This window comes from Rhinoraja longicauda, chromosome 29 (assembly GCF_053455715.1).
Source record: "Rhinoraja longicauda isolate Sanriku21f chromosome 29, sRhiLon1.1, whole genome shotgun sequence".
Lineage (NCBI taxonomy): Eukaryota > Metazoa > Chordata > Chondrichthyes > Rajiformes > Arhynchobatidae > Rhinoraja > Rhinoraja longicauda.
In genome coordinates this window covers 5,466,809-5,487,111 of record NC_135981.1, presented here as the reverse complement: position 1 = coordinate 5,487,111, position 20,303 = coordinate 5,466,809, and the positions used below count along the sequence as shown (strand labels likewise).

General features: G+C 45.1%; 1 protein-coding gene across 3 annotated transcripts in view; it reads left to right on the top strand.

The window, feature by feature from the left end:
- The first annotated feature begins 932 nt into the window (after positions 1-932).
- LOC144607836 (F-box/LRR-repeat protein 20) overlaps positions 933-20,303 on the top strand; it is a 109,356-nt gene continuing 89,985 nt past the window's right edge. For 2 of the 3 annotated variants that reach the window (XR_013549143.1, XM_078424961.1), the window contains exon 1: positions 1,044-1,256. Coding sequence is in view for 1 of the 3 variants with exons in the window: in XM_078424961.1 (XP_078281087.1) it covers positions 1,224-1,256 (33 nt within the window). In the remaining 2 variants the exon portion in view is untranslated. Of the gene's footprint in view, positions 1,257-20,303 lie in introns of all 3 variants that reach the window. The other variant, XM_078424962.1, reaches the window with a different exon arrangement.

Below are 20,303 nucleotides of genomic sequence, written 5' to 3'. Positions count from 1 at the left end.
GGGAGGAGAGGGTTGGGGAGGGGAGGAGAGGGTTGGGGAGGGGAGGGGAGGGTTGGGGAGGAGAGGGTTGGGGAGGGGAGGGGAGGGGAGGGGAGGGGAGGGTTGGGGAGGAGAGGGTTGGGGAGGAGAGGGTTGGGGAGGAGAGGGTTGGGTTGGGGAGGAGAGGGGAGGGGAGGGGAGGGGAGGGGAGGGTTGGGGAGGAGAGGGGAGGGGAGGAGAGGGTTGGGGAGGAGAGGGGAGGGGAGGGTTGGGGAGGAGAGGGTTGGGTTGGGGAGGGGAGGAGAGGGTTGGGGAGGGGAGGGTGGTGGGGAGGAGAGGGTTGGGGAGGGGAGGAGAGGGTTGGGGAGGAGAGGGTTGGGGAGGGGAGGAGAGGGTTGGGGAGGGGAGGAGAGGGTTGGGGAGGGGAGGGGAGGGTTGGGGAGGAGAGGGTTGGGGAGGGGAGGAGAGGGTTGGGGAGGGGAGGAGAGGGTTGGGGAGGGGAGGAGAGGGTTGGGGAGGGGAGGAGAGGGTTGGGGAGGGGAGGAGAGGGTTGGGGAGGGGAGGGGAGGGGAGGGGAGGGTTGGGGAGGGGAGGGGAGGGTTGGGGAGGAGAGGGTTGGGTTGGGGAGGGGAGGGGAGGGTTGGGGAGGAGAGGGTTGGGGAGGAGAGGGTTGGGGAGGAGAGGGTTGGGTTGGGGAGGAGAGGGTTGGGTTGGGGAGGAGAGGGTTGGGTTGGGGAGGGGAGGGGAGGGTTGGGGAGGGTAGGGGGGGGAGGGGAGGGTTGGGGAGGGGAGGGTTGGGGAGGAGAGGGTTGGGGAGGGGAGGGTTGGGGAGGGGAGGGTTGGGGAGGAGGGGGTTGGGGAGGAGAGGGTTGGGGAGGAGAGGGTTGGGGAGGGGAGGGTTGGGGAGGAGAGGGTTGGGGAGGGGAGGGTTGGGGAGGGGATGGTTGGGGAGGGGATGGTTGGGGAGGAGGGGGGAGGGGGTCCCCGCTCCCCGGACCCAATGATGTATTAAACTGCGGCGGAGAGCCTGGCGGAACGTGCGGTCCAATCAGGTGCGAGGATGCTGGCAGGTGGGTGGAGAGTCCGGTCCGTCCGTGTGTGTTTTTTTTGTTTTGTTTTAATGTTTTTGTTGAAAAGTTGAAGCCGCCGGGAGAATAAAAACCAGAGCGGGATTATAACCACCAGCAGCAGCAGCGCCGCCGCCGCCGCGGCCCAACGGGCGGGTGGGTGGGCAGGCAGGCAGGATGATGAATGGAGTCACCAAGAGCAGGTTCGAGGTGAGTGAGTGAGTGGGAGTCAGGCTCCGCGCCCCCCCGCTAGGCCCCCCTTGGCAACGGGCCCACAACTGGGAGCGGAGCTGCACTGGGTCCGTCCCCGCCCCCCCCCCCCCCCCACAGTGTGGAGCTGGGGCAAGGGGGGGCCCCACAAACCCCTTACTCACTGGTGGTCCCCAGGTCAAACGGAGCTGGGGGGTCCCACTAACCCCAGTGGAAGTGGAGCCGGAGCCCCCCCTCAACACCCCCCCCCCCCCGCCAGTGGAGCTGGGGCAACGCAAGAGCCCTGCAACCCCCTTACTCACTGACACTGGCGGTCCTCGGGAGGGGAGCCACACTGGGTCCCCCCCCCCCCCCCCCCATCGCCAGTGTGGAGCTGGGGCAAGGGGGCCCCCGCAACCCCTTACTCACTGGTGGTCCCCGGGTCAAACGGAGCCGGGGTCTCACTAACCCCCCGGGAGTGGAAGTGGAGCCGGAGACCCCCCTCAACAACACCCCCCCCCCCCCCCCCCAACAACACCCCCCCCCCCCCCAACAACACCACCACCCCCCCCCCCCCCCCCCCCCCCTTACCTTCCTTGGCAACGGGCCCCGCACCCCCCCGGGAGTGAGTGGAAGTGGTGACCGGGCTCCCGGCCTTGTCTCCGCCTGCTCCAGGCAGGGGTACAGGTGGAGTGGGAGCCCCGCCACCCCCCCGGGAGTAGAGCCCGAGCTGGGAGGGTCCCGGGTCCCGCACCTCCGCAGGTCTGGGCTGGAGGAGTCGGAGCCGGGGATAGCACCCTCTCTCAGCGCCCCCCCGCCCCCGCCCGGACCCTCTCTGGCGGTCCCTGGGAGTAGAGCCGGCCGGAGCCCCGCACCCCCTACACCCCCTACACCCCCTGCCTGGCAGCGACCCCCCTCACCCACTCCCAACACACACCTTCCCCACCGACAGCTCACACAGAGCTCCTCCTGCCCGCACCAACTTAATCCTTTGTGTGTGTTGTCGTAAGGAACGGCAGCTGCTGATTTACACCGAAGATAGACACAAAATGCTGGAGTAACTACAGTGGGACAGGCAGCAACTCTGGAGAAAAAGGATGGGTGATGTTTCCAGTCTGAAAAAGGGTCTCGACCCGAAACGTCACCCATTCCTTCGCTCCAGAGATGCTGCCTGTCTCGCTGAGTTACTACAGCTGTTTGTTTCTATTCCTTTGTGTGATGTGCAACAGCTGATGAATGTTTTGTTAGCCCCAGAGTTGCTCATGTCTTTCGTTTTTGTGCGTTTTCTTTTCTTGTGGCTCCTAATTCTTTAAGGTAATTGGTTTTTTTGAAGTGCTGATATATTGATTTTGGATTAAGCGCATTAAAAAAATGATTGTATGCATGGTTGTTGTGCATTTATTTAGATATATGCCTGTAGGTACAAAGTAAACAAATGAATTGCATGTGAGTACGTGTATGTTAACATGATAAATTAAGACAGTGAGCCTTAAGATAGTGAGTATTGACATTAAGACTGAGTTTTGTCCTTATCTATCTAATTTACTGATTTTTGGATCAGTCTTTCTCTTTTAAAAAAAAATGGCTATCAAAGAATAAAATGGCTTGTTCAACTGGAGGTTGAGGAGTTGACTTGTTGAGCACATAAGTAATTCTGTCTGTCGTAATTGGTGATAATCTCCTCGGCTCGCTACAGTACAATGTCGATGGGGTTTGGTCTGTGTTTAATACGGAATTGTTGCTTTTCATTTGATTGAATGGTAGGGAATGATGACTTGCACTGTGAGGAGAGTTTTTGTCTTGCATTCGGCAAAGAAGCCAACCTTTTTATCTGTAGTTAGTGGAATAATAGGGCAGTGATTAGCACCTTATAACAGTGGTAATTCAGAAAGGAGTGTGATTTCTTGCGATTTGGGAAATTTATGATTTCACTTTAAAAAATTCAAATAACATCACTTTCTATGTTGACAAATTGTCCTGGTTTATTGCTGGTCTTATGGTTAGCATTTTATCTTGTGGGAATGTATGTACGTATCATTACAGTGATGTAGTGAGTTAAAGTAAGAAAATAATGATCATAAACATAGGACTGGAAAAGACCAGCTGGTTGATGAGGCATGTCCCAAACGATTGCAGCACACGAAAGTGTTGAGACTTCATGTTCTGTTGGCGAAAGAACTAGGCATCCTTTGTGTTACAGTAGATTAGTGGTTACGGTAGATTAGTTGTTATGTTGGTAGATTGGTAATCCCGAGGCCTAGACTGCTGATCTGGACACTGACTTCAAATCTCACTTTGGCAGCTGTGGAAATTTAATTAAATTAATGAGCTGCTTCTTATTCACATGCAACCACCCAGCTGCTTCCTTTTAGAGGCAGAAGTTTTCTGTCCTCTTCCTGTTCAATCTTTGTGTGACTCTTGGTTAACATCAGGCATTAAACGACCCAGCAAAATTTTGAATTGTTTAAATAAAATAATGGATCATTTTCATACATGAGATAGTGAAACTACAATAATTTATTACTTTCCGATTCTGTAGTTTAGCTGGAAATGCTCTTAAAATTTTGTGGATTTCTGAATAGTATTGCAAGTTGTCTTAAATAGATGGAAGTTTGGTTGTGTTTCTAAAGTGAGAAAGGATTGACACAAAGGGCAAGTTAATGTTTGTGAATCAATTTACAGGGCTGCATGACCTTTGTTCTCAAAACAGATTGTTGGCAATTGATTGAAGTTACAGTGAGAGTCTGAATAAATTCTTTTGCGAGACAGTTTGTTGCACTGATCTAGTTTTGTTAATTGCAGAAATTAAAAATATATATTTTGATTACTGTTACTTATTGCATATTTTAGTGGGTGGAGTTCAGAATAGAAAGAACATGCAGTAGATGAAACAATGGATTTTGCACCATGTGGACTTTTTATTTGTGGGTGCTGGGCAACATGATCCATGAGCCCAAGGAGTTTAAATTAAACACCAATACTAGGATTGTTGGGTTTGTTGATAATTACCATTAGAACCTCTGCCAGTATTACTGCCAAACTAAAAAAAACTTTCAGTTTGCCCAGCCAGGTTTGGTGTACTTTTGGGAGTGGCCTTACTCAAAAGGTCTTCATATTTCTTCAGAATAACTAACAATTGTAACTAAGCAATTTCTCTTTACCCCCAAGTTAGTTTAAAGCACCAAGGGGTCCAATTTCCTGATTAATTGTTTGATCTTGGCTGGAGCCACAGCAATTGGTATGTAACGGTGGTAAACAGTGTGTCAAATGTGGTTGCAAGGGGAGGTCATAACCTAGGTCTCGTGTAGTATGGCATCCTCCTGATATTCTAACTTATTTTCACCATCTATAAGCTATTTCATGATAGATTACTTTCTGCTTGCCTGGACGAGTGCAACAAGAATGATTCCAAAGAGACTGGGCACCATCCAGGACAAAATGACTGTATTTGCCTATTGTCTGCACCATTGAGACGATGGCAACTTTGTGAACCATCCACAAAATGGACTCGCGTTCCTTGCCTAGGCTACTTTAACAATGCTTCACAAATCTATACCCTTTACATCCATTAAAGGTAATGGGAGCAAGCACATGGGGATACCACCATTAGCAGTGTCCTTCGAAGCTGCACAGCATACTGTTTTGGAAATTATTGCTTGTCCGGATCTAAATCTGGAATCCTTTACCCAACAACACCGTGAGCATACTTTTGCCACTATCACTGCAGCTGTTCTTGAACAGCTGTTACGACAGGAAAAAAAGGTAAAAGGGTTTTTTTATGGGGAGGAATCTGCTGATTGGACAGGAAATGGAATTTTGTCATTCAAAAATAAAGACGTGTTTTCCCCCGAGGATATTACTACTGACCATTAGATCTGTTGCATAATCAGGTGGGTGTTGGAGGATAATGCTTGCCTCCATCAACTACACTTAATGTTCGTAAGCAGTGGTCACATTTTGTCATTTGTGCTCTGTTTCCTTAGTCTTCCTATCCACTTTAGCCGGATATTTTGAGTCTGACGAAAGGTCCTGGCCCAAAGCGTCGCCCATGCATGTTCTCCAGTGATGTTGCCTGACCTGCTAAGTTACTCAAGCACTTTGTCTTTATTTGTAAACCAGCATCTGCAGTTCCTTGTATCTTGTTTAGTTCTCCTGTCTTTAAGACTTGCTGCATTTTGTAGTTGCTAGTCATGGTCTTGCCTCTTGCTTCAACCTCAATCGATGATATCCATACTTCCTCATGATGCAGATGGAGGCCATTTAGGCCAAATGAATTTACGATGGCTCACAGCAATTCCATTCCTCCATTTGAAAACAGTGAAGGGCTGCAACCACACAGGTGGAAAATCAGGAATTCATCCCTAGAAAATGAGAGATCTGTGCAAGAGTCTGATAACAGTGGGCAAGAATGTGTTCGTGAATTATGTGGTATCTATCGATATACTAAAACTCTTGTTTGTTTGTTTGTTCCTGACCTACAACCAAAACAGTGCATGATAGCGCGACAATTTTAGGCCCACCTTACTCACCGTCGTCCCTTTGGTGCTAATGGAAGAAGTTTCATTGAAACCGGTGTTATATTTTAAAAGTTATTCACATTTTAAAGTTTAAATCTATCTCCGAGGGGGAGGAGGGATGATAAGGGGGGTTGAGGGCGGTGGAGGGGGAGGGGGGGACGAGAGGGTGCTGCACCACTGCAGGAAAGGTTTGGGCCCAATGGGTCCACTTGGTCTAGTTTGCTTTTAAGCATTTGTATCTTCTGCCCTATAGGAAAAGGGAGGAGAAGAATGTATGTCGGGGGTGTGAGTAATTTTTGATTATGTTTGCTGCTTTCCTAAGGCAGTATGAAGTGTAGTTGGTGTTGATGTGGCGTGATGAGGCTGGGTTGGTAATGGACTGGCTGCATTCACAACTCTGCAATTTCTTGCGGTCTTGGGCAGAGCAACTGACAAACCAAGTAGTGAAGCATCCAGATAGGATGATTTCTATGATGCCTCGGCGGAAATTGGTAAGATTCGTTTGTGTTGGCGGCAGAGGTATAGTCAATAAATAAGAGATTGAAATAGGTGTCCTTGTTATCCAAATGTTCCAGGAATGAGTGCAGGGCCAGGAGGAACGCATCTACGTGGAACTTTAGAGCGATAAGTAAATTGCAAATGATCAAAGTCGACTGGGATATTGGAGTTCATATTCCATGACCAGCTGTTTGAAGCACTTTATGATGGTGGATGGCAAACCCACCAGACAATAGTCATTAAGGCACGCTACCTTTTTCTTTGGCACTGGGATGATTAGAATTGTCGTAAAGCAGGTGGGAACCCACATTTCGGATGTGAATTGAGTGGTGATGAGGATATAATTTAATCTCCTTCAATCTCACCCCCAGTCTTGATAGGGTCAATTCCCAGTTCTGAAACTATTACCTCAGTAGTGTCTGGGTAGCTGTAACTTGCTCCAATCTATATTCTGCCAAACCTAATCCTCGGGAATCCTTTGGGAGCAGGCTGCTACATGTGAATGCTCAGAAGTAGAAGATGTGCAAGATTACGCATGAAGTCAATATAGAAGATGTAGTCAACTGACCACGCTCGTTCTTGTGGTCTGACAATGCAGGATACTTTGAACGCATTCGCACCATGCAATGGAATGGAGTTGGTAAGAAATGTGTACCGGAGCGACAATGCACCCTTCTTCATGCTACCTTTAAAGAGCTTGAAGCTGTTGAAGCTTGCTTTCTGTCAGGATTTTTTGATCTGCTAAATGTTGCCTGTTTCCATGATGTGCATCCAGACTCTAAAGAACTATTCAGCTAGTCTCTGGGGTCTATTTGAGGGCACTTCGTTTATTTTAAAACACTATAATGTAATAGCTAACTACTGAAATCTAATTTAAGTCTGAAGAAGGGTCTCGACCCGAAATGTCACCCATTCCTTCTCTCCAGAGAAGTTGCTTGACTCGCTGAGTTACTCCAACATTTTGTGTCTACCTTCGATTTAAACCAGCATTTGCAGTTTATTTTTTCCTAGAAAACTAATTTATATTGAACTTAGAATCTGCAGGCAGTCATCTCTTGCAGAATGAGTCCTAAAGGTTAGGTGGGGTTTGCTGAGGGTTGGGCAAGAGTATATGGCAGCGCCCAGAAGTTTTAGAAGTAGAATTTGCGTAGTGCATGAGGAAGAGGGGTATTATTGAGTGCAAGGAGGAGTTGTACTGATTGGATATCCATGCATCACTGAGCTAGCTCCCTTGCTCACTAAAACACATGACCACAGCCATGCAAGAGAAGGAGGGCATCTTGTGGTGAATGACTCGTCTTATAAGCCAACATGTTTTGGGTGTGTTTATAGAAAACTGTCCTGCTAACTGGATAAGTGCAGCACCAACAACTCTCAAAGTTCAACACAGCAAACTGATGGGCAGCTCATTCATTACCCTAAACATTAATTCCCCACACTGCCAATGCACTGGGTATATGGTGCACCATCTGGAGTTACTTGGCGAGGCTACCCCAATAACCTTTCCCAGACTTGCATAGTTTATCACCAAGAAGTACATGGACTGCAGGGGCTTGGGAATACTGCCACCAGCTTACTCTCCAAGTTGCGTCTGATCCTAATTTAGGATAAAAGGATGCTGGGTCTACATGCTGGAAAGTCCTTCTCAACAGCACCATGGAATCTCGTTCAGCAGAAGGACTGCGATTCAAGAAGTCGGCACATTACTACCATCTCAAATTTTTGTTAAGCAATAAATACTAACCTTTTCAAAACAAGTTTCAGCGGCCATATTTCAACCTTCAGTAACTTGCTGTGGAACTGAGTGAAACACCTTGAGACTGCTTGGCTTATTTTTAGCCTTGGTTTTGAAATTTGCACCTTATCTTGACATCGCATTCCTGGGTAAGGACTTGTTCAATTACGTAGGAAAGGGGTGTGTGGAAGAATTAAAAAATGCATTCGACCTTTTGTATGAGAGCCCACGAAGATGGGTTGGGTCTCTGTCAGTGGCATTAAGATGCATGGTTGTGAATGCAGAAACTAATTGGTCTTTTAAAAATTCATGCTTGTTTGTATCTCCCTGCTGGCCACGGATAACTGCTTGATCATATTAAATGCCAGTCTCAGGGGAAGGGGGCAGGGAAGTGAGCTCATGTAATAGTTTTTACAAATTTAGTAATTTCATTTGTAAAAAATGCTCACTTCACTTTTTCTTTTGCTTAGTGAAGATACAAGAGCCCCACATGAATATCAAGATCCAAGTTATAATTGATTGAGTAAAACACTCTTAACGGATGAATAATGTTTGGAGTGCAACATTTGACATAAGGATTAGTGACTGGTGCAAGACACAAAGGGCGAAAATTATGCTTGTCTATTTTGTGGGTCAGGTCTACTGTGACCCTCTCCTGGAATCTATATTTATCAATGTGGACTTGTACCGGATGGGAACAGGCCCTTCAGCACATTGAATCCATGACAACCATTAGCTTCTGTGTAAGAAGGAATTGCAATGGTGGTTTAAACCGAAGATAGACACAAAAAGCTGGGGTAACTCAGAGGGACAGGCAACATCTCTGGAGAGAAGGAATGGGTGACGTTTCGGGTCGAGACCTTTCTTCAGACTGGTCCAGACTGTAACCATTAGCTTCTATCTGCACTAATACTATTGTATTCTGTCGTCCACATAGACTAGGGGTAATTAAAGTGGCCCATTCAACATTGCATTCCATGTCTTCATGTGAGAAGAAACTGGAACATCAAGAGCAACCCATAGAGTTGTCCTCCACTATCACCCCGAGTGCCGGCACACCACAGGGCTGTGTTTTGAGCCCCAAGCTCTACTCCCTATTCACACATGACTGTGTTCCTGCATTTGACACCAACACCATTGTCAAGTTTGCAGATGACACAATGGTGATCACCAATGGTGATGAAACACACTACAGAGTGGAGGTGCAGAACCTGGCGGACTGGTGCTCAGATAACAACCTGTCCCTAAACACCTCCAAGTCTAAGGAGCTGATCATCAACTTCCGTAGGTCACATAATGGGGAATATGCTCCGATCTTTATCAATGACAATAGACAATAGACAATAGACAATAGGTGCAGGAGTAGGCCATTCAGCCCTTCGAGCCAGCACCGCCATTCAATGCGATCATGGCTGATCACTCTCAATCAGTACCCCGTTCCTGCCTTCTCCCCATACCCCCTCACTCCGCTATCCTTAAGAGCTCTATCCAGCTCTCTCTTGAAAGCATCCAACGAACTGGCCTCCACTGCCTTCTGAGGCAGAGAATTCCACACCTTCACCACCCTCTGACTGAAAAAGTTCTTCCTCATCTCCGTTCTAAATGGCCTACCCCTTATTCTTAAACTGTGGCCCCTTGTTCTGGACTCCCCCAACATTGGGAACATGTTATCTGCCTCTAATGTGTCCAATCCCCTAATTATCTTATATGTTTCAATAAGATCCCCCCTCATCCTTCTAAATTCCAGTGTATACAAGCCCAATCGCTCCAGCCTTTCAACATACGACAGTCCCGCCATTCCGGGAATTAACCTAGTGAACCTACGCTGCACGCCCTCCATAGCAAGTGTGGAGAGAGTGTCCAGCTTCAAGTTTCTGGGCACTCACATTTCGGAGGCCCTCACATGGTCCACTAACAGATGTGACCATCTGACTCAGCAGGTCATCTGACTGCGCTGGCCAAGAAGGCACAGCAACGACTGTTCTACCTGAGAACACTGAAAAAGTTTGGTCTGCCCCAACAGCTGTTGACGACCTTCTACCGCTGCACCATAGAGAGCATCCTAACGCATGGCATCCCTGTGTGGTATCTCAGCTGCACGGAGGCAGAGAGGAGAGCTCTTCAGCGGGTAGTCTATAGAGCTCAGAAGATTATTGGAACACAGCTACCAGCCTTGGAGGGCATCTACAACACACGATGCCTCAGGAAAGCCACCAGCATTCACAAAGACTCCTCACACCCCTGCAATAGTCTGTTCGAACTTCTACCATCTGGCAGATGTTACAAGGCCTTCTACGCCTACACCTCCAGACTCAGGAACAGCTTCATCCTCAGGGCCATAGCTGTTCTGAACTGGTCCTGCTGAGTCAGATGGTCACATCGCACAGCGAACCGGCACAGACCTATTTGCACTTTATTCTGTTTTAAAACTGTTTCTAATTTTGTTTCACTGGGTTGTCTAAATTTATGCTGATTAGCTAATTAATTTATTGCATCGTATGGAAGTCGCATTCCCAATCTCGTTGTACCTCAGAACAATGACAATAAAGATGGATTGTAGAGACACAGAGAGCATGCAAACTCCATGTAGATGGCACCAGTCGTCAGCGTTGAACCCAAATTGCTGGAACTGTTTATAATTTATAATTAAGATTATTACTGTCATCACATGCACTGAGATACTGTGGAAAAACTTTGTTTGCTGTCCAGTCAAATTATACAATACATGACAAGTAAGAGTGGAACGACTGAAATGGATGATAGTAGATCCTCCACTGAGACCAGCAGGCAAAGAGTCGCCAAGCTCCAGCGCCATCTTGCATCTATCAAGTCTCAGGTTTTTGCAAATACAAAGTATGATCTGGGCCGAAAGAGAGAGGCATTTCTTATTTACTCACTTTATATAACTAAGGCGTGGTGGTAGTGGGTGAATATGGGAATATTAATAATGTAAGCTGTCAGCCAGGGTTTGGCCTGCTGCACGCGATGCTGTTGGTTCCTTTCATGGCTGCAGCTGCTGTATGTTGCGCTCTACAAGCTTGCTCACCTGGCTGCTGTAGGGTTTCCAGCGACCCACCTCGTCTTCCCTTTCCGGTAATGTAACAAAAGTCTGAATCGCTGGTTGGTGAAAGGCAGGATGTGAATGGGTTGGTGTAGTATCGCCTGTGGTTACAAAGGACAGTGCCCTAGTGGATGAATCAACGGGGATGTTGGTAATGCCTCGCATCAGGATGCCTCTCTTCACATAGGAACCCAATAAAATAAAAATTATGCCTGAAATTACAACAGAAATTGCTGGAAATACCGGTCCAGGGAGGTGGAGGAAGGATGCAGCGGCTTTACCAGCTGCTGCTCCTAATTTGTTGTTCTATTTTGAATTGAATCAAAGTTCTGTACTTTGATGTTGTAGTTGGATATGGTAATGTGGAGTGTATCCTTGGGGGAGGGAGGGGCTAGAATATATTTTCAGATCTGCTTATTGAATTGTCCTGTGATTAGCTCCCATTCCACAAATGCAGCATAGATGATGCCGAGTGGTAACCTGACAGGGGAGATTGGACTGAAAGAAAACCTCAACTGATTGTCAAGGATTCCACAATACTCTTTCAATGATGAGCTGGGGTGTTCTTGATGTCGCAACAAATGTTTTTACTTCAATCAACATAACCTGATCATTGTAACAATGCCTAAGTTGTCTATAGACAATAGACAATAGGTGCAGGAGTAGGCCATTCGGCCCTTCGAGCCAGCACCGCCATTCAATGTGATCATGGCTGATCATTCTCAATCAGTACCCCGTTTCTGCTTTCTCCCCATACCCCCTGACTCCGCTATCCTTAAGAGCTCTATCTAGTTCTCTCTTGAATGTATTCAGAGAATTGGCCTCCACTGCCCTCTGAGGCAGAGAATTCCACAGATTCACAACTCTCTGACTAAAAAAGTTTTTCCTCATCTCTGTTCTAAATGGCCTACCCCTTATTCTTAAACTGTGGCCCCTGGTTCTGGACTCCCCCAACATTGGGAACATGTTTCCTGCCTCTAACATGTCCAACCCCTTAATAATCTTATACGTTTCGATAAGATCCCCTCTCATCCTTCTAAATTCCAGTGTATACAAACCTAGTCGCTCCAGTCTTTCAACATATGACCGTCCCGCCATTCCGGGAATTAACCTAGTAAACCTACGCTGCACGCCCGCAATAGCAAGAATATCCTTCCTCAAATTTGGAGACCAAAACTGCACACAGTACTCCAGGTGCGGTCTCACTAGGGCCCTGTACAACTGCAGAAGGACCTCTTTGCTCCTATACTCAACTCCTCTTGTTATGAAGGCCAACATTCCATTGGCTTGCTTCACTGCCTGCTGTACCTGCATGCTACCTTTCAGTGACTGATGCACTAAGACACCCAGATCACGTTGTACGTCCCCTTTTCCTAACTTGACACCATTCAAATAATAATCTGCCTTCCTATTCTTACCACCAAAGTGGATAACCTCACACTTATCCACATTAAACTGCATCTGCCATGCATCCGCCCACTCACACAACCTGTCCAAGTCACCCTGCAACCTCATAGCATCTTCCTCACAGTTCACACTGCCACCTAGCTTTGTATCATCGGTAAATTTGCTAATGGTACTTTTAATCCCTTCATCCAAGTCATTGATGTATATTGTAAATAGCTGCGGTCCCAACACCGAGCCTTGCGGTACCCCACTAGTCACTGCCTGCCATTCTGAAAGGGACCCATTTATCCCCACTCTTTGCTTTCTGTCTGTCAATCAACTTTCTATCCATGTCAGTACCCTACCTCCAATACCATGTGCTCTAATTTTGCCCACCAATCTCCTATGTGGGACCTTGTCGAAGGCTTTCTGAAAGTCGAGGTACACCACATCCACCGGCTCTCCCCTGTCAATTTTCCTAGTTACATCCTCAAAAAATTCCAGTAGATTAGTCAAGCACTATTTCCCCTTCGTAAATCCATGCAGACTCGGAACGATCCTGTTACTGCGATCCAAATGTTCCACAATTTCGTCTTTTATAATTGACTCCAGCATCTTCCCCACCACTGATGTCAGACTAACTGGTCTATAATTTCCCGTTTTCTTTCTCCCTCCTTTCTTGAAAAGTGGGATAACATTAGCTACCCTCCAATCCACAGGAACAGACCCGGAATCTATAGAACATTGGAAAATAATCACTAATGCGTCCACAATTTCTAGAGCCACCTCCTTAAGCACCCTGGGATGCAGACCATCAGGCCCTGGGGATTTATCAGCCTTGAGTCCCGTTAGTCTACCCAAAACTTTTTCCTGCCTAATGTGGATTTCCTCCAGTTCCTCTGTCACCCTAGGATCTCTGGCCACTAGAACATCTGGGAGATTGTTTGTATCCTCCTCAGTGAAGACAGATCCAAAGTACCGGTTCAACTCATCTGCCATTTCCTTGTTCCCCATAATAAATTCCCCTGCTTCTGTCTTCAAGGGACCCACATTTGCCGTGACTATTTTTTTCCTCTTCACATACCTAAAAAAGTTTTTACTGTCCTCCTTTATATTATTGGCTAGTTTACCCTCGTACCTCATCTTTTCTCCCCGTATTGCCTTTTTAGTTATCTTCTGTTGCTCTTTAAAAGAGTCCCAATCCTCTGGCTTCCCACTCTTCTTTGCTATGTTATACTTCTTCCCTTTTATTTTTATGTTGTCCTTGACTTCCCTTGTCAGCCACGGGTGCCTCTTACTCCCCTTAGAATCTTTCCTCCTCTTTGGGATAAATTGATCCTGCAACTTCTGCATTATTCCCAGGAATACCTGCCATTGCTGTTCCACAGTCTTCCCTGCTAGGGCCTCCTTCCAGTCAATTTTGGCCAACTCCTGCCTCATGCCTCTGTAATCCCCTTTGCTATACTGTAATACTGACACCTCCGATTTTCCCTTCTCGTGTTGTCCACATCATAACACTTCGATCACAATGGTGAGATAATGTTTTCCCTCATGTTCCGTTTTGTGGAGCCTGAAGAAGGGTTCCGAGCTGAAACGTCTCCGATTCCTTTTCTCCAGAGAGGCTGCCTGACCTGCTGAGTTATTCCAGCATTTTGTGTCTATCTTCAATGTTTTCCCCTGCTGGAGTGTTTGGATCTGTCTCCAAGAAAGGACTTTGCCATTCAGACTGTATTTGGAGAAATTTATCGTCCTGAAGATTGAGAGTCTTTTCAAATTCATTATCCACGAAACTGTGAAGGCTTAGTCACTTGAACTTATTAGAGACTGTACAGGAAAATTACATTGAGGTTAAAAAGTTGATTATTGTCTTATTGATTAGCAGAACCGATGCAAGGACGCAACTGGCTGCATCAATTTCCCCAAGGCAAGTGCAAAAATGTTTGGCTATCCTTCATACAGCTGCAAGTTGAGGCCAGTGAGTTTCTTCAGTAGTTGGAGCAACATTACTGAATTATGATAAACCATTGTAAAAATCCATTAATAGGAAGTGTAAGCACACCAATCTGTTTCTCATAGTCATGGGGCAAGTAGTTAGCAAATCAGTTAGATGAGATTTCCCCTAAAGTTGTGGAGCATCCCCCTGGTTCTCCTTCAGATAGTGCTTTAAACATCTCTGCAATGGCTGCCGTCCTGGTTTAATGCTTTCAAAAAATTGTAGATCTGATGATACAGCATTTGCGACCCTCAATGCCAAACTACGTCAATGATATTTTCAGTCCCTGGAGAAAGAGGCATGTGGAATCCTGGATTTGAAAGAATTGGAGTAGGGAAATGTTGAATATGTTAATTGTTTAAAAAATGTAGGGATTTTCTTTGGCTCTAAAAGATAAATGCTACCCTCCAGCACCAGAATTTGTTTTAACCTTGGGTGCGTACGTTTCAGTCAATGCTTCCAGATTGACAGCATAATGTTTTGGAGTTTCATTATAGAATTATGTTGGACTTTAGGATGATTTGTGGGACCCTTTTGTGAGCAAGCCAAATATCTTAATGGTATGATGTAGATCAATGGTTATGAGAAAGGTGGGGGTGAATAATACTTGCAGTGTAGCGGCTTGTGCCCTCCCTTGGCATTTCCTCTAGCATTATAATTGTTTACTCGGAATTGTACAATATCAACAGTCTTTTCGGCCCACCATGCCTATGCAGACTGTTAAGTATCTATCTCTACTAATCTCATTCACCAACACAGTCCATAGTCTGCTCTGCTTTGGTAGTTCAAGTGCTCGTCGGATGCATTAAAAAATTGGTGAATATTTGCAGCCACACTCCATGCATGAAAAAAACCTTCCTTTTAAACATCTATTTACTTTAAACCTATGCCCTCTGTCCTTGGTGCCTTTACCATGCAAAATGTTTTTTGCTATCTGCTCTACCCATGCCTCACATAATTTTGATACCTTTGTCAGAATCCCTCCCTCAGCCTCGTCTGCAACAAGGAAAGCCAACCCAGTCTATTTAGTATCTCTTCATAACTGAATTATTCCATCTCGTGGAACACAGAACAGCGCAGGAATGTTTGTGCCGAACATGATGCGAACTGAACTGATTTTATCTGTCTGCAAGTGAGCCATATCCTTCCATTCCCTGCAAATCTATGCGCCTCTCTAAAAAATTCTTAAACACCACTATCTTATATGCCTCCACCACCACCACCCCTGGCAATGCATCCCAGGCCCCCACTGCCCTCCGTTTTTACAAAAAAACTTGCCCCAAACATTTCCATTATATTTTCCCCCTCTCACCGTATAGTTATGCCCTCTAGTTTTGGACATTTCTACCGTACGGGAAAAAAGGTTCTGACTGTCCTATCTATGCCTCTCATAATTTTCTATACTTCGATCATGTCTCCCCTCAATCTCTGGCAGCATTCCTGGTAAATTGCCCTTGCAATTGCACCTTAGCATAGTATAGCAACCTGGAAGTATACATAATATTCTAGCTAGAGAAGGTGGCCTTGTGTCAAGTTTATTCATCCTTTTTACTGATTCTCGCGACCGGTTTGTTCTCTTAATATCCAGGTTGAGAGGTAGTAATCCATAACTGGCATTTTATGCAAGAAATGTGCTTAAGCTTATAAATATTTTGTGTACCTCTTTGGGATGTGCTGTGCTGTTATTTGCTGCTGGACTTTGTTCTCCCACTGTTTATTTACAAGGAGTAGAGTAGATCTTTTGTTTACAGATAATTGGTATAGTTAATGCCGCTGCTTGCATAAGAAAATAAGTGGTGTGAACCTCTACAAGTTAATAGTTAATAATTGACTATTATTGCAGAATAATAACTTGCACAGAATGAGTGATTTGATCCACCACATTCAAGCTGACCATTTTTGCCCATCAATGCTATCCCATTTTCATGCATTAAGTCTGTATCCTTCCATAACGTACCAACGCAAGTGCCTATCTAAATGTTTCTTCAACATAGTGATCATATCTGATTCCACCACCATTTCCCTCGGCCAATCTGACCACATGTGTGTGAGAAACCTCCCCTCAAATTTTATTCAAATCTTCTTTATGGGTTCTTCCTCACCTTATTCTTGTGTCTTCTTTTGATACCCTACCATGGGGGAAAAAAGGATTCTGGCTATTTATGTTACCTATGTCTTTTTTACCACTGTCAAATTATCTCTTGGCCTCCTGTGCACCAGGGAAACCAAATTCATCCTTTCCAATCTCTCCCTATAACATCCTGGTGAATCTCCTCTGCACACTCTCCAGCATAACCACACCTTTCCTTTTGGGTGGTAACCAGAACTGCACACAGTACTCCAATTGCGGCCTAAGCAGTGTTTTGTAACATGGCAACATAATGTCCCAACTTTTAGGAAGTTGTTGGAATCCTGAACAAACACAAAGTGCTGGACGAACCTAATTGGGCCAGGCCACAATTCCGGAGGGAAATGGGATTCCTTCAGTTTGCAGAAAGGTCCCACTCGAAATGTCACCTGTCTGTTCCCCTCCCCAGATGGCGCTTGGCACACTGAGTTCTTCCAGCACTTTGTGCCAACTTTTATATTTTATGCCTTGGCCTATGAGGCATATAACATGTTTACCTTCATCACCTTATCTACCTGTGTTACTTCTTTCAGGGAACAATTAACTCTTCAATCCAAGGTTCATTTGTTCATCAGCATTCTTTAATGACTTGCCTATTGCTAAATATGACCTACCCCTATTTGACTTTCCAAAATGCATCGTCTTGTAGTTGTCAGGATTAAATTCCATCCAGCAATACTCTGCCCAACTTTCCATCTGATCTATATTCTGTGGTAGCCTTGGACAGCATTCCTTGCTATCCATTACTGATTTTCTTATAATCCACAACACTTTTATTAAGTCTCTTATTTGCATCCAAGTCATTAATATTATCACAGGTTAATAGTTTGTTGCTATTGAGCTGAAAACTATTATGTTCTTGAACTGGCAACTTTTGCATTATTTCATTTTTCTTTTTGCATGGCATTCTTAATCTTGGGCAAAAAAGACCCCCTTCAGCATTCTATCGGCACTATTCATCAGTACAGCATTTCTGACTGCAATGTGCAATGGTATATGGGTGGGTCGAAGTGCAGCTAACTAATTCAGTACAGTTATGTGTGATCAGAGGCGATAGTTTGAGGGATAAATGATCGTCGTGTATATGAATGGATTGAAAGAGGAATGCTTGAAAATATGGCCATCTCTTCTTCCTTCCCTATCCTTTTCTCCAGTCCTCCATATGCTGACCTATTATATGCATGATTCCTTGGGCAAGACCATATTGATCAAGTTACCAATCCCACTCTCTATTGTCAGCCTACATATTATGTTACGATCAAGCACCACATCCATGGATTCCCACACTAATTGATAGGGTCACTGTTCGTGATCGGAATGTAGATTTAGATTTTTTTTTTAGATTTGGAGATACAGCGCAGAATCAGGCCCTTCAGCCCACCGAGTCCGCGCTGCCCAGCGATCCCCGCACATTAACTTTCCTACACACACTAGGGACAATTTTTACATTTTTACATTTACCCAGACAATTAGCCTACATACCTGTACGCCTTTGGAGTGTAGCCATTTTTCTAGCCGTAGACAATACAGGCATTCAAACCTTACTTATAATACCCCTGAACATCATAAATTGATATTCTAAAACTGCCATTTTCTACCATAAGTAATTCTGAGGATTTAGCAAGTGCATCAATTTTTAAAAATAAAAGGTGTGCACAATGTTACATTGTACAGTGTTTATGAAATTGTTCAACATAACATCTAACTTGATATAATGTGAATTTTAAGGCTTTGATCAGTGAATAGACACTGGGATGGAATCTGGCTTTGTGTCATAGTTCCAATCAAATGATAGCAAATTCATGGCTCATTTTGCATTCATTTGGTTTTGAGGTCTTTGGGAATTGAGGAGCGATGGAAGACTGGCTGGAGACTTGTAATCACTTGCCTTACAATGCCGTTGTCAAAACCTTTGCTGTTGTATTTGAAAGGTGCCACATTAAAATTTATGGTTGGCTAAGGGAAGTTGTGTGTATTCACCACTTGAAATGTCTAATCTAAATCTCTAAGATCAAAACATTCAGTTATTCTTCAATATTTTGTTGGCAAATGATTAGTACATGCTGGCTGTCTGAAGGGCCTGTTTCTTTGCTGTTTGGCCCCATAATTCTATTCTTCATGTGGCATTGCCCATGGTCTTTTTCCAGGAAGCAGTAGAGAAGCGATTGACAGAGGGAATAGCAGTCAAGAGCCAAAATGTTAAGAGTAGAGGTCCCAGGGAGAAGTGGAAAAGGTTGGAACTGGCCAAAACAGTGCTAGCTGGAAGGGTAATTGCATGTTGCTTGGCAGTGCAGAGTGGAAGGACGCTGAATATGCTTGTCATTGTGTTGAAAGCCACTTGTTTTTTCCAGTGAAAATGCTGTTTTATGTAGGTGCAAGCTTACAATGACCCAGTCAGAATGCTTACAAATAACATGCATTCAAACTGTCGAACATTATGCATTGCTGCAAATATTTGTAACGTTCATTTGCCCGCCCAGCTTTGTCACTGTCAGATTCTTGCCTTTGTATTTAGCTACGAGTTGGAACATTGCCTCTGATTAACAAGGTTGAGAGTTTGAGTTTCATCAGAATCTTGGGCAGATAAATGAATATGATTCTTCCAGCTCAATTCTGAGGGTTTAGGTTTATTACTGTCACATGTATTGAGGTGCAGTGAAGAGGTTTGTTTTGCATGCTATCCAAACAGATCAGATAACACTACCTAAATACAATCAAATTAAACTCAATTACAATAGATAGAGCAATGGAAAAGATACAATAGTGCAGAATATAATTCTCCATATTGTAGCGCATCGGTTTCATAGTCTAAAAGTCCAATGTCTGCAATGGGGCAGAGGTGAGTCAGACAGCACCCCACCATATGGAGGGACTGTTCAGAAGCCTGATAACAGGAAAAAACTGTTTGCAGGTCTGGTGGTATGTGCTTTAAGCTTCTGTACCTTCTGTTGGATGGAGGAATGAATGGCTATGGTGGGATAAGTCTTTGATTATGTTGACTGCTTTTCCGAGGCAGTGGCAAGTGTAGAAGGTCTCTCTGCAATTTCTTGCGGTCATGGGCTGTGCTGTTCTCAAACCAAGCTGTGATGCATCCCGACAGTTTATCAGAGTCATTGGAGACGTGCTAAATTTCCTCAGTCGCCTCAAGAATTCGAGGCATTGGTGTGCTGCCTTGAATGTCGTAGCATCATTGCGTATGGTGCACAGCAGATTGTTGGTCAACTTGTTATTAACGTCACGAAACTTGAGTCTCAACCGTTTCCACTGCTGATTGGGGCATGTACTCCATCGTGCTTCCTGAAGTTGATAACTAGCTACTAGAGTCAAAGTAACATAGAATGGAAGTAGGTCGTTTGGCGCAACTCATCCATGCCAACCAAGATGGCCTATTAGCTGTGTTTGGCCCATCTATCTCTAAACCTTTCCTTTTATTGAGTAGGTCTATATTATACCATGAATAAATAATATCATGAAGCATTGTATTTTGGCAGCAATAACAACAGGTTTGAGGAAGATTAAACAAACTTTTAGGGTGATGAGTGCCAGTAAATTAAAATGGCCATCTTTGACTCTGAACTGCAAGTTGAGAGCTTGTTTCCAGCCTGTGTTACCCATAGAGCTGTGGGCCTCCACAGATGAGCCTAGCCTACGGTGACTGACAATAACCAATGAAAATGTGAAGGAAACAAAGAATCATTGATTGTAGTTTTAGGAACTTTGGTGGAATAACTCTGGTGGAATAATTTCATT